We start from the raw sequence: 14,200 nt of genomic DNA, 5'->3' as shown, positions 1-14,200 counted from the left end.
ATTGATGGAAAAAAAACATTTATTGTGAGGATGGTGAGGCGCTGGAACAGGCTGCCCAGAGAAGCTGTGGATGCCCCATCCCTCAAAATGTTTAAGGTCAGACAGGATGGGACCCCAGCAAACCTGGTCAAGTGGAAGGTGTCCCTCCCCATGGCTGGGAATTGGGAACTAGGTGATCTTTAAATCCCTTTCAACCCAAGCCCTTTTATGATTCTAACTTTCTTTACACCTTAAGCTTAACATATAGAATAGCAGACATCTGTTCTACAAGATGTACTGACTACAGAGTTGTAATTTCAGTGTAAAATGGTCTACAGCTTGCTGGGTGTGCTGAGTCTGGCTGGGTTAATGAAGTAGGAGTTGAAGTTAATTTTCTTGTAGGAGTGGATATGAGGCTCTGTTGGAGGCCTGTGACCAAAGCAGGGCTGATAACACAGCAGGGTGTTTGCTGAGTTGTATGTGCACAGTGTCAAGGCCTCTCCTGCTTCTCACTCTGTCCCCTGTTCCCAGCACAGCTGGGACCACTGACCCAAAGTGGCCAAAGGAAAATCCAACACCATTTGACATTATGCTCAGCAATGATTAGGGGGAACCTTTCTAAGGCAGTTGTTGGTCTGGGCATCAGTCTGCTGGGGGAATAGGGGAATGATTACCTTTGCATCACTCTTTTTTCTTCCCCACTTCCTCTTTTCCCTTTGATTAGTTCTCCCATCTATTGCAATCCATAAATTTTCATAGCTTTTGCCCTTTTGAGTCCCTTGCCCTTCTGTGGGGCAGGGTGAGTGAGAAGCTTAGAAGGGCCTCAGCTGATCATTGGGATCAGCCCACCACAACAGGTCATGGGCATGTTCAACTGAGACTTGAAGTTTATTGATTGCTTTTTTACTATTTTCCCCCCCTCTGCTCTGTTCCAGGTTTTAGCTATGAAATCTAGGATTACATTACAGGCTGAACTTCAGTTTTCCTCTTAATTAGCAGCAGCATGAAGTTCAAAGCAAAGAACTTGAGTTCAGTAGAGGTATTATTTTGTAAAGATGTATTTGGGGAATCATTTTAGCTATTCCTTCAGAACTTACTTGGATCAAGAACTGGTCTGGGGGTGGTGGCATCTTAATTCTTTTTTTGCTTGTCCATTTAAGGGACATATGCAAAGGATTATAAGAGATCACACCAAAAAGAAAAGCAAACACTTCAGAGCTTGGCAGTCTGCAATAAACAGAGTCTCATCTGCCACTTCCTCATTAACATGTGTAGGTTAATTGTAGCTTTTCCTGGGTTGGGAGACCTGCTTTTCCAGGGAGGACTGAGGTTCAGCAGTGAAAAAGTGTCTTGGTATGTAGCTTGCTGTTTCTCAAATGAATTTCTCTGTTATGCTAACCTAGAGAAAACCATTACAGCATTTCAGGCTGGAGAAGTGATCAAATTCATCCTGCAAGCCAATTTAATGGGACTGGTTGGTTACTAAATGAAGTGTTTGGAACCACTGTGGCAACCCTACACTGGCACTAATTGGTGGCTTTATGTAGCTTTGGTATAATTCAGCCTCATGGGCCTAGCCCTGTGCCTGCAGTCATCTCTAAGGGCTTTGCTGAGCTCCTTTGCTTAGCTGTGAAATCCCTGGAGCTCAGACACTGATCTCTGCTTCTAACCAGTTTTTACGTAGGATCAGATGAGTCAGCAAGGGCTGATTATAGATCTAATTGGGCTTTAAAACTCTTTGTTTACAGCTTAATAAGTGACATTTGGTTATTTAAGTCTTGTGACTCCCTACTAAACAAATCATGCTAAAGCTGAAACTGAAAAAAAAAATGAGTAAACCAAGACAACACTATGTTGAGGGAATGTAAGATGAGAATACTTTCTTTTTTTGTTATCAGCCAGATTGCTGGAACTACTGGGGCAATCCGTTGGAAAAAACAGTGGTAGAATGTCAGTACAACAAATTCCAGCTGTAGCTGAATTTGTTGTACTGACATTATCTGTACTGACATATATCTGCTGTCAGCTATAGCAGATAGCAACCAGAAGTAAAATAATCAAAAAACTCCTGTTTTAAGGCAAAAATTAGCTAGCATTGAAGAGTAATTTATGATTAAATACATATACATAAATTCACAGAAACTGCAAGGAAGAATCCAGTCAACAGCGTTAACTTGACTGGTTTTTTCCCCTTTAAAAAGCTGTGGTTGCTTTAGGCAATGGAGCAGGGTAAGGGCTGTTTTGTGAGCATGCTTTACAGCAGAAGGTAACCTCAGCTGCACTCAAGAGCTATGCATACCATGCATCCATATTTAACCAAAAGGGTATTCTCTGAGGGAGTTTGACCCTGAAGCTTGTGCCTCTTCAATTCAGTTATTTTCATCTGCTTTAGCTCAGCAGGAGGCCCCCTAGTGATAAAGGACAATCCAGAATTCACCTAAGCCATTTCCAGGCAAGTGTAGAAAAATCACATTCTATCATCTTTGCCTACACACAGATATGTTTGGGAAATAAATAAATTTAAAGGTGAAGAAACAGGGCGGACACTAAATACTCTCCTGCAAGATTAAGACTGGTACAGCAGGTGTGCGTGGTATGACTTAGTCTTTTACCATGTGTGGCTTCACACACACTCATTGATGACATAAAAATCCAGTTATCTTCTAAGTCAGGAGACTAATGCAGCTGAAATAAATACCACTTTGGTTTAATAGCCTTACCTTACTGAAAAATAAGCTCACACTCCATCATAATAGAAGACTGAGGGAATGAGAGAACAGCCTAACCATAAGCTGATTGTTTTACAAGAGCAAGAAACAGCTGTGCCTTGGAATAGGCATTGGGTGTCAAACCCAAGGCAGAATATCTGACTGAACAGTTTAGTAGAACACTTGCCCTGGACACAGTGCCAAGGCACCTCAACACCAGCAGCAGGGAAATAAATATATCTTCAGCCATACTCAGCATTACAAATGTAAATGCTTATTATGGTAAATAAACAATTTAAAAACTTCATTTAAACTATTTAAATATTTCAAAGTCTTTCACTTCAGAACAGCTTCTCCCAGGAAAAATACCCTGAAGTCCTACAGCAAAAGTAATCCTTGTCCAACTCTGCTTTGTTCCTGCATTAAGACAGCTAGGGGATTGGATAAACCCAGGAATTGTCGCTCTGTTTAAATGCCATACTGAAATTCCATCCCATAGGTAATTTGAGTTAAAGAAGGTTGGGAACACTAAACAAAACATGAAAATGTAGAAGATTACTAAGGGAAAAGGATAGTAATATAAATGAAAAAAAAGGAGTTACAGTCCTTTATGCTCCAACTTCCGGCACAGGATTAGGGGAATATTTATCCCAACAAATGTATGTGTAGCTGGTCTGTTAGGAGATTAATTTTATGCTTGTCTTCTTTTCAGACCAGTACATTACTGCTGGTTTTGAGTAGGAAAAAGCAAGAGAGAATTTGTTCTTATTGTGCTCTGTGCCTTTTCACAATAGCCACAGCTAAGGACTATCTAGGAGCCCAGACTAGGGATTGCTCAGAACAGCAGCTGCTGCAGTGTTCAAAGCAGTGTTTACAATCACATGCATCTCTACTAAGAAGAATTGTTGACTGCATATGACATGACAGCATTAAGCTCCACACACCCTAAAAGACTTAAATTAAGAATGCAAATGCTTCTTCTTTCAAAGCAGTTCAAACAGCAAGCTATGGTACATTCCATGTAAATAAACAAGTTAAGAACTCTTTAATTACAGAAAAATAAGTCTTTAATTTCATATCAGATACCATTTTACACAAGCAATTTCAGTATGATAGTCCATGAAAAACAACTGCATACTCTATGAAGTTAAGAGCTCTCAGTGAAGTCAACATAACATAGAAAGTTATTGTTGAACAAAGCTTCCTATCTGGTTGAACTTCAGCAGCCATCATTGCACACAGTAAAGTTCCTTTAAAAGGTTTGGTTTAAAATTAAGAGTTCATTTAAATGACTGGAGGGAAAGGCACTTAGTATTGCAGTTTCCAGAACATGATTTGTTTGTCTTCCCCTCCTGTAATAACACTGTTGCACTGTTCATTCATCCACATGGACATTACAGCACCTGGGAAACAAAATCACAAACAAGTAAATCCAAATTCAAGTGTGATACTCAAGATGGCACCATATATGCTAAGAGGAATTTTAGTAGGGTTCTAGGTAGCTGCTCTTATTCATAGTAAGGATCTCATGCTCTGTTGTCTCAGCTGACTTTTGGTACTAGAGGGACAACATAATTGCACTGTAGAATCCAGATGGCAACTAAGGAAAGCATTCATGGAGAATGGGCTTTTTCACTCTGCTATTTGGAATTTTCATGTTAAACTGTATTCACATCTTGTAGCATATGCCTCAGAAGCCCACTTCTGAGAAGTCCCCAACTACAGAATGACCTCTCCACAGGTCAAATTCCAGCATAAAACTTACAGTAGGGAAGTTTGAAAAAACTGTTGTTAAATAGCCTTAAAAACTTGATTTAGTAAAACTTAGGTAGTTTTTCCCCACACATCCTGGTTACTGATGTACTGAAACTATATAGATACATTTAATCAGCCTTTAAATGCCCATCCAAAACAAGTTTACTAGAGTACTTGATGTTGTTAGACTCAGTCTGGACAGACTGTGACAAAGGAAACAGTACAGTCTATACTATAGTTGAGGGCCAAGAGGTAGAAAAATGTTGACTTTCTCAATGTTGTGTGAATTAGAAAAATTGAAAGTAATTTGCCTTTGGCCAGTCTTGTACAAAGCAATATTCCTCCATTCTTACTTGATTTCCTAGGAGGCTCACATGGACCTACTTTTAATTCTTGTGTTTCAGGTAAAGCTGACATCAGGAACAGCCAGCTGGCTGAGCACATGACTCTCAAAGTTTTCAGTACTAAAAGTGCTGGAAAATAGCAATCTCACATTCAGTTTGAGAATGGGAATAGTTCAGGCATACCTGTATGCCCTTTGATTCTTTCAGTAACTTTTCCTCCAAGAAGGTCCCAAACCAGTAATTCACCAGATTGAGATCCTGATAAGATTGTATTTCCATCCCATTTGAAGCACCTGCAAGTAAATCTGAAATTAGTTCATGTCAAGCTTTTGCATGATGACAGCCAAACATTTCCAAACTAGGTCAAAAAAGAACTGGAAATAGAGATATGAAATCAAAGGAAACAACCTTTCAACACAGTCTTTCTGGAAAGATTATTCCCAAATTATTTTAAAGAGTGACTACCCTAGACCCAGCCAGGCCTTCCCCTGGCAGACTTCTATGAAACATAATCCCATAACAGAAGAGGGCCCTGTCAGCTGTGCATGTATGTGATTTCCCACTGCTCTCATGAGCCACCACTTCCACTTCTGCCACTTCCTATTCCTGAAACCATCACTTAAAAAGCAAAGATGACTTTCAGGTAAATAACTAGTGAAAATATATATGTGAACATGCATATGTAGTTATGTATACTCACAAAAAATATTAAGTGTATTCCATGTATAGCTGCTATATTTTTATTCCAATAACTGGGTAAGCATTCCATCTGTTTATTTGATAAACCATAAATAACTGTATACTTTTCAGTTGGTGGAAAAAGGTGATTGGTCTTTGATTTTAAAAGCCAATCTTTTTTTAGACTATCAAAAAAAAATTAAAATCAACAAATCAGTATTAGTGACAGAGATTATTCAAATAAGAAAACTCAACCTGTTAGACATTTCAGGAGCTCAGCTGCTGGAAGAGCTGTCATCATGTTTAAGGGACATGAAAGTTGTTGTTGAAAAGTTATTTACTTGGAGAGCTGCTTGATTTTGCCCCAGTTTGGAAAGCTTGATCATAATGCACACAACATGCTAGAATGTCAGTCTTCGCACACTAAAAAGTGATGCAATAAAACCAAGTTCCCAGTATTACTGCCCTTACCACTCTGCTATCACCAACCATCTCTACCCATAGCTCCATAACGTGCATGTGCTCAGCATTACCTCTGTGGCTCTTCAGTGGTCACAGAAGATACAAGCATTCCAGTTTGTACATCTATTACTTTAAAACAACAGTCCTCTCCTGTGCTCAGTAGATGTCTGCTGTCTGTACAAAAGACGAAAAAAACAACAGCAAAAAAAAAGCATTTTCAGACATTCAGTTCTAGTTGCCAAAGCACTCTGCGATCTGCATGTTGGATGTGACATTACCTGACCTACCTGTCTATAAATAATTTACTGGAAATTAAGTCTCTAAGCAAGCAAAGATAAACAAGATTTGTTTAGAGTCTAGATCACTGGTGTACAGCCTAGCATGGCCTTGTGTACAATTAAATTCTTTATGGAGGAGATGTGTGACAATCCAAAACATCTCACCATCCCCCTTAAAGCAGTAATTCCAATAAGAAAGATATATGATATGGTATTAAGAATAAGATTCCCTTTGAAACTCCCAACAGTGCATATTAAAAACTGAAATCCAACATACCAGGACTAAAAGCAGCATGAAATACAGTCCCAGAATGATGTGGCAACTGGTGCAACACTGTTGCTGTAGTAACATCCCAAATACTAATGGTACCCTCTTTGGTTCCAGATGCCAGGATGGTATTTGCAGCATTAAGGTCCATTGTATTTACCTAGGAAGTTAAACATCCCGTGACTTCTCCTTTCATGTGAGCCTTCTTGGGACAGGTTTTAAACATACACACAACAAGCCCATTATCCCCAAGAGGATATTTTATTTATGAAAAGCTTTGAATTTAATTCTCGACATCCTTAATTAGTTATAAGTATGAAAAATCCAAACAGTAAGAAGAAAAAATAGGTCACTTTGAAGATATTTTTAAAAGCTTTTGCTTGGCAGTATCAGAAATTGTGACATTTCAGATTGCTTTTAGTACCAATACTCTCCATCTAACTGTTAGACTCTACCCTTAAGGGTAAAATTTTTAACTTTTAAAAAACATCCTACCCATCAGCTGTTTCCAGTTCTCTTGGGTACAGTTCTTAAATGTTATCAGAACCATTTCAGTATTTGCCAATGTTGTGACCTATTAAAAAACTAACTCTTAGGAAGGCTTAGAACACAGTCAATCTAAATATCTTCACATACTGATGTTAGAGGCTATAAAAAAAGTATGCAGTTACACATTTATGATTCATTGCACACAATGTGTTTGTATATTTACAGCGAAATTCATGAAGATATTTACCATGACAGCATGGTAAACAACTCAGGATTTCTTTTTCATTTGCTTGCCTTACATTAAGAGGAAGCTGTAACAATCAAAACACTTGAAAAAAGATTAATCAGTTTTCAAAACCAAAGAAGCAAACAAAAACCACCCAACTCCTTCCTGCCCCCCATAGGAATTCTGTGCATACAAGCTGAGCAACACAAATTAAGAAACCTCTGTTTACACTGGTGCTTCAGTCCCAAGAAATGGACCTTTCAACCCAGGAAGCCCAGAACACTGGTACAGAACCATCAGATGGTGAAAACCCCAAAACAAAACAGCCCTACACACATTTCCTAAAATACATCCCGCAGCCCCTAACCCAATCTTTGTGCTTTACCACTAGATCATGATTTAAATAATCCATTAATTTTCTTATTCTCAGATACTGTATCAACATACTTACACTAACATCATGTTCTAACTGTGCAAGTAGTTCAAAGTGGTGTTTTTTATTGCTCAAGGTCTCTCCAGGAACACAGTGCCACACCTACAACACAGAGTTATGTTTGTTCAAGGAAGCAGTAATATAACCCCAGATGAGTTCCCTGAGTGCTGAACTCTCACATTACAAGGAAGGCTGCTTGTGTTCACTGTGGGCCTTGCCTACGTGGCAGAGTACAGCAATGGCACCTGAACTCCTTTACCCTAAGCAGAACCACATGGTGAACACAACTCTGCTGACTCCAGATAGACTACAGAGCCTACCTAAGAATGGGTATATCACTGCACTAAATGTGTACTTACCAAAAAATCATACACAGCAGGCTTTGGGAAAGTTTTTCCTGTCTCTAGCTTCCAAATTATCTTTCCATCTAACTGTAGGCATGCTCTTTAGATTAGCAAGTTTCTGCTCCTCTTAGCTGAAGAATGTAAAACTACAAAATTATTAAACATTTTAGAAATCTACTCCACCCAAGAAACAGAATCACCAAAGTCAAAAAACATACCAGTTTCTCCAACAACTACACTTTGTCTTCAGAATTCTCATTTTTTAAAGTGAGTTATAATGAATGAAATTTCCTGAAAAATAACACTTTAGCTTTGAAACAATTAGATTTAGCTTTTATTTTTTGAGCTAAATCTAACTGAAGAACGAATTCAGGAAATAAACTTACTGTGATACTAGCTAGATTATTACTCTAGTACAACAGGTACATTCATCTCAAAGCATTTGGCTGGTTGGATATTACAAAGTGCTGGCTATAAATAGTCATGCAACTGTAACAATCCCATTTACAAACCTTCACAGTGGAATCCCAAGATGCAGAAAATAAGCGCCCATCACGCCAACAGATCTTGCTGACTGCATCATCATGGCCCAATAGAACATCTTGCTGTCTTCCAAATGCAATTGAATAAAAATATCTAACAGAGAAAGGTTATAAAAGCATTACATCTTATAAAACTTAAAGGTTTTTCTTCTAAATAAAGTAACTTTGTTTCTGTAGTTTCTAACAGAAATCTAGTGGGAAAAAATAGAAATACAGACACTGTTTTAAAAATTATTTTCTGTATCATTATCCAAAACCATAAACATAGCAACCAAGGCACTTCATGCAATTCAATAAAGTCAATAGGAAGTAAATACACACATGTGATTGTCCCATGAAGAACTTATGACAGTAGTATCTCCTGGTAAGATCAGACAAGATGACAAAGCCTGTAATAATAATAAAAAAAAGTAATACTCAATTTATTACCCCAAATCCAATTCAAGTACATTAACATACTTTTGAAGAATAAGAAGCATTTTAGTCTTCTATAAATATAACATGCAGATGTTATATGAACACTGATCAAAAAAACCTTAGAGACTGGACAGTGAAAATCAAGAGTACCTAATCTCTATTAAATAAAGGTAGCAGAAACATTCAGAAATACATGCAGAACTGATAAATCTTTCCAAAGAAACTAGTATTTCAAGCACATGTTATGCAATTCCTCACTCAGAATTAAGTGGGTCAGCTCTTCATCTTGTAAGCTGCTCTAAATTCTAGACACAAATAGCTAACAGAAACTAAAACTAAACATGCAGATTCTTTTGATGTTTGTTCTCCATCACAGTACTTATCATCTCAAGTCTTTCACTGCCAAGAAGCAATGTTCCCAAGTTTCCCTTTACTGAAGATTAGGAATTAATGTATCAAGATTCACCTGCTAGTGTGTCCCATGGCAGGCCACAGGGTCTTGATCCCACAATTTACTTGGGGACCAGTCAGAGCATGCTATGGCGTCTGTCTGGGCTAGAGATGGTGGTAGAGAGAAAACTGATATATCTTGGTGTCTTGCACCAATAGAAGACCGAATATGGCAACTGGGAGTGTATCTTTATAACCCAGGTCTGGCCACAGTGCTCAAGGACAGAAAATCAAATTCAGAATCCTTTTTCCAGCTCTTTTGGGAGCAGGGGTAAAGTGTTGTTCACAAGTTGCTGAGATCATTGCTATTGGAAGGAGGATGGCTCATTTTCATCCAGCACAGATTCCACTCCCTGTGCTTGGTTTTCCTCTGCTGGCTGACTCACAGGCTTCAAACACTTGGGTGAAGTATGGCAATGCTGGATGCAAGCACGTGGGTGGAATTTAAGCTTTGTAATTCTGGTCCAAATGACTTCAAGGTTGCTCAGGAAAAAAACCCCTGCTCATACCAGACTATCTGTCTACCACAAGCTCTTCCCTGGATAGCAGGGCAACTCAGAACACAGCCAGTGTAACCATTTAATACTTGTTCCCCATGTCTGCAGAACATGCTCTGTCTCTCTGGTGGCCTGAGAGAGTCTCAATTCACTCTTCTAAATTATTCAAATATAATACAACTGAGTAGGCAGGGGAAAGAAAAGCGGCATTGATGGATGCTAAGAGCCATCTCACTGAGCAGCTTTCAGAAGATTCCCAGTCATCTCATTCTTATTTTGACAGCAGCCTACCATGTTTGAAAAGGACACACTTCTCTGGATGGTTTTTGAGTCTTTGGAAAACATCTTCAAAGTTGAATCTGGGAATAAGGGACAAAATAGAAAATAAACAGACTATTTTATATTCTGGAAGCTAATAATTTTGCTTCTGCTTGAATATCTTAGTATGAAAAGCAGGCACAGGTTTCTCATAGTCTCTGAGAACTTTATAAGGCTTGTGACTTGGGCCTGGAACTACCCTATTTTGTACCAGTTACAGATGGACTACCCCATGCTTAAACTCTAAAAGAACTCTGGTATCTATATGGATAAATTTCCATTACTATCCATTCTTATCACTGAAATTATCTTCCAAGCCTAGATAATATTGAAATGCTTGAGTCAAAACAATCTAAAACTGAACAAATTCATAGAGTTAAGCTATATAATTACATCAGATATATATTTCAGTTTCATGCTATTTTGTTAAAAAAAACCCCACATTAACCTGCATTTACACTGCAGGTTGTGGTAAATATTTGTGCAATACTTACCCTGGGATGTAGTGAAAACAGAAGACCCATTGCAAGTGACTGCTATTCCAGTAATTGCCCTGTTTAATACAAGTAAGCCTGTGGGTGACTTCATAGGTTTTGAAACTTAACCACCATACTGTAAATAGACTACAGTTGAAATCTGTTATTTGAGCTCTGTAGGAGCTAAGACATTCAAGGAGATTAAAAACACTACAGCGGTGTGTGATCTGCCTAGAGACAAAAATGTACCTTGACATAATATGTGAAAACACCGGGACAAGATCCCTATAGTGCTCTGTAAGAACTCCATCTTCATCAGAAGGGACTTGCCCGTGTGAGAAGATAAATGGTTTCCCATTTCTTTTTTACAATTCTGGATTAGCTACAAATAGTCAGGAAGCTGCTGACAAGCAGATACTGAATACCTCAAGTGTCAGGAATTGGAACTTGCACATTTTTTCTCCTTTAATTGGACACTGGCAAAATCACTATAGATAGAAATTTAGACAAAGTTTATGTCAGGGAATTTGGAAGCACAGAGCATTCTGCACAGCCAAAGTTTTGTTACACAGCTCTGTGTCTCATTATTTCTCAGCAGTCTTAAGAAAAAAAAAAATAAACAGAAGCTGAAATTTGATTCTCTTCAGGATCAGGATTTCTCTAATGCTAACAATCTAGTAACAGATTTCTGACTACAAATATTACCTTGTTTTAGGGACATGATAATGTTTTCCTCAATTCGATTACAGTCACCAAGAGAGTAGTTGGACTCAAGTTAGTAAGAAATCCTCCTAATCAGCCCAGTCATTAGGACAAGAGATGAGGGCAAAGGAAAATCTATTCTTTAAAATATAGCTGATGTTAACTGATGTTGTTCATTATTAGGTATTTTCAAAGTTCACCTGAAAAGTGCCCCTACTGACTCATGAATCCCTAGGAATCCACCAGAACAGCAGTTTGGTACCTGGATTAACTGAAAACCTATAGCTGGAGACTTGGCAAACTGCTCATGCAGCAGCAGCTTGAGGTGTACAGTGGAACAACTTAAGCGTTTAACCTTTCAAATCTGATGGTATGAAGTTGTATCCTCCTGGTGTTATAAAAAAAAATATAAATGGAAGTCTTTATCTGGCTGCTGTTATCAGTTTTAGAGAAGAGTAATCAATATCTGCTTCAGGTACTAAAATGATAATGAACTTATACAGATCTAGAGCTAAGGAAAAACAATAGCAAAAATCAAGCTGACAAATACCTTCTCTGGATTCATAACCCATCATACACTCAAGTTCATCTTGCATAATCAAATCACTAAGTCATCTCCCAAAGAAAAGTATTTACCTTAAACCCTAAGCCATCATTCAGACTGACACATAGATCCTCCCCCCCACCAATTCAGTGGAAGAATTTTGACTGGAAAGAGTAGTACCTACTCTTTGTGAATTTTAAACTGTGTATCTAATTTTAGTTTGGCAATATTGTTCCAGGCAAGTGTTATACTTTCTTCTGTCAAATCTTCAAATGATTCTTCATTTGGAGAAACTGCAATAAAATACCACAATAAAGTTCCATCACAAATAGAAAATAAAAAGACATATTTCAAATACCTAGGTAGCTGATATAAATATAAAAGTACAGAAATCATGCAGAGTTTCAGGAATAAGATCCTTAGACTAATGCAAAGAGTGACAAGATCACTAACTTTTCTTCCCTAATCTCTTGCTGGATTTGCATAGGCTTACACAGTCAAAAATAGTATTTTTCTCAACAAATTAGTGCTTTTAAACAGCAGACTTTATGGAATGCAATTCCAAAATGGGAAACAAAAAAACAAAAAAAGAAAACCTAAAAACAACTTCATTTCACTGTTGCAAAAGTTAAAGGACTAAAAACGCAACAAAAACTTAAATAATTAGATGTCAATTAAAAAAGGTTAAACCCAAGAGAAACTGTTGATGTGTGAATTAATGACTCAGGCAGCAAATCTACTCAATATACAACCATTACTATCACCACATACAATTCTCAAAGCCCCTCTTGCCATTGGATACGACAGGTTGCCATGATAAGTAGCACTTATTGTCACTCCTCTGCTTAAAAGTGAAGGCCATCAAATGGTAAGTGAATTGAAGACAACAAATGAGAAAAATCTTTCCAAGTGATACCTGGGCTCAATCTTCAGCCCAATTTATAGTTAAATCACTAGATACATGATGAAGACAATAGCATCTTAGTTTCAGAGAAGTGGTTTAAGTCCTGCCCTGAATAGAAGCCTGTGAGGGCATTACAATCCTTTTCTAGAAGAAAATTATTCAATCAACTCTGCCCCAACAGTATGTAGCAGTATAGGGAGAAAAGAATTCCTTTCAGATTTTCATTCAAGTCACGGAAAATGAGAAAAAATTCATATGCTTAATTTAAGTTCTTAGGGTTTACTTTGATCAAGCTATTAATTGATTACCCCTAAGACATTCCTGTTAAAACCCCAAACAAATATTTGCATCATTTAGAATGCCTGCAGATATGGTCATTGAAACTGCTGTCACATCAGCTTGAATTTAAAGTGTTAGGAAAGGCCAGGGATGATCACCCTCCCACAGCTTCAGAAGCAGAGGTTGAACAGTCCCAGAGAAGACCACTGGAACAGAAGGCAAAATACAGGGCAACACCAGTATTTTGAAATCTGAAACTGGTCTAGTTTTGTTTTTCTTTAAGATTTAGCTCATGGATTTATCTTGAGTTGGCTTCAGGGAAAGTAGCCAAGAGAGTTGTATAATGAGATCCTGTGGGAGAAAGAACTACTCAAAATTACAAATCCTTCACATTGTTAGTTGATCTATTAAACATTTACCTGGAGACTCAGCTATGGAAATGCTGTGACTAGATGTTCGAGACAAGCTTTTCAATTTCTGAATTTTCCTTTGAGGATGAGGGGTTGTAAACAACTGTTTTGGTGTCTGTCCAAACTCCAGGATTTGTGTCAGCAGAGCTACTTTTTCATTGGGGTCCATAATACTTAACAAAGCAAGATATATAATTAAACCAAGGAAGTAAGTACTTTTTTCCCCTCCTTCCCCAAAAGCATGGAACTGCATGTGCAGTTACTACAGCACTACAGGCCATCACACATTCTTATAGATCTGATTTACTGCAGGTTTACAATCATATAACAGCTTCATAACTTTGCTTATGTAAAATAACAATAGTCTCAATGAGACTGAAGCACTTGCACAAAAGCCAGACTGAAGAAATTCTTAAGAAATAGTTTTTCAATGCACGCTAAAACTGAGAATATGATGTTGGTTCTCTGCATATTTGGGAGTATAAAATGGAAGAGCAACACCATTCATGTACAGAGCCCTTTTACAGCTGGGCAGAGAACTTGGAGAGATACTGAGAAACTTAGCTAACTGCTTTAACAAAAACATCCAGATTCTTGTTAGTTACCTGTTTAAATCCACTCCTCCTTCATAAGTTAATGGGTGAAACACTGGGAAAAAAAAAGTTTATTTGTACAATATAGATACATAAGGCTAATT

The 14,200-nt window shown here is 37.9% G+C and overlaps 1 protein-coding gene across 2 annotated transcripts in view; it reads right to left on the bottom strand.

Annotated features, from left to right (window-relative positions):
• Positions 1-3,717: 3,717 nt before the first annotated feature.
• NSMAF (neutral sphingomyelinase activation associated factor) overlaps positions 3,718-14,200 on the bottom strand; it is a 38,001-nt gene continuing 27,518 nt past the window's right edge. For both annotated transcript variants that reach the window (XM_021555666.2, XM_077783516.1), the window contains exons 20-31: positions 14,109-14,151; positions 13,513-13,676; positions 12,095-12,203; positions 10,683-10,741; positions 10,162-10,229; positions 8,828-8,895; positions 8,477-8,600; positions 7,639-7,722; positions 6,482-6,632; positions 5,998-6,100; positions 4,970-5,079; positions 3,718-4,090 (exon numbers count right to left, since the gene is read on the bottom strand). In XM_021555666.2, coding sequence (XP_021411341.2) covers positions 3,996-4,090; positions 4,970-5,079; positions 5,998-6,100; positions 6,482-6,632; positions 7,639-7,722; positions 8,477-8,600; positions 8,828-8,895; positions 10,162-10,229; positions 10,683-10,741; positions 12,095-12,203; positions 13,513-13,676; positions 14,109-14,151 — 1,178 coding nt within the window. In that variant the 3' untranslated portion in view covers positions 3,718-3,995. The remainder of the gene's footprint in view (positions 4,091-4,969; positions 5,080-5,997; positions 6,101-6,481; positions 6,633-7,638; positions 7,723-8,476; positions 8,601-8,827; positions 8,896-10,161; positions 10,230-10,682; positions 10,742-12,094; positions 12,204-13,512; positions 13,677-14,108; positions 14,152-14,200) is intronic.

Source organism: Lonchura striata, chromosome 1 (assembly GCF_046129695.1).
Source record: "Lonchura striata isolate bLonStr1 chromosome 1, bLonStr1.mat, whole genome shotgun sequence".
NCBI lineage: Eukaryota > Metazoa > Chordata > Aves > Passeriformes > Estrildidae > Lonchura > Lonchura striata.
The sequence above is the reverse complement of the archived record's forward strand: the minus strand, read 5'-3'. Positions and strand labels throughout refer to the sequence as shown.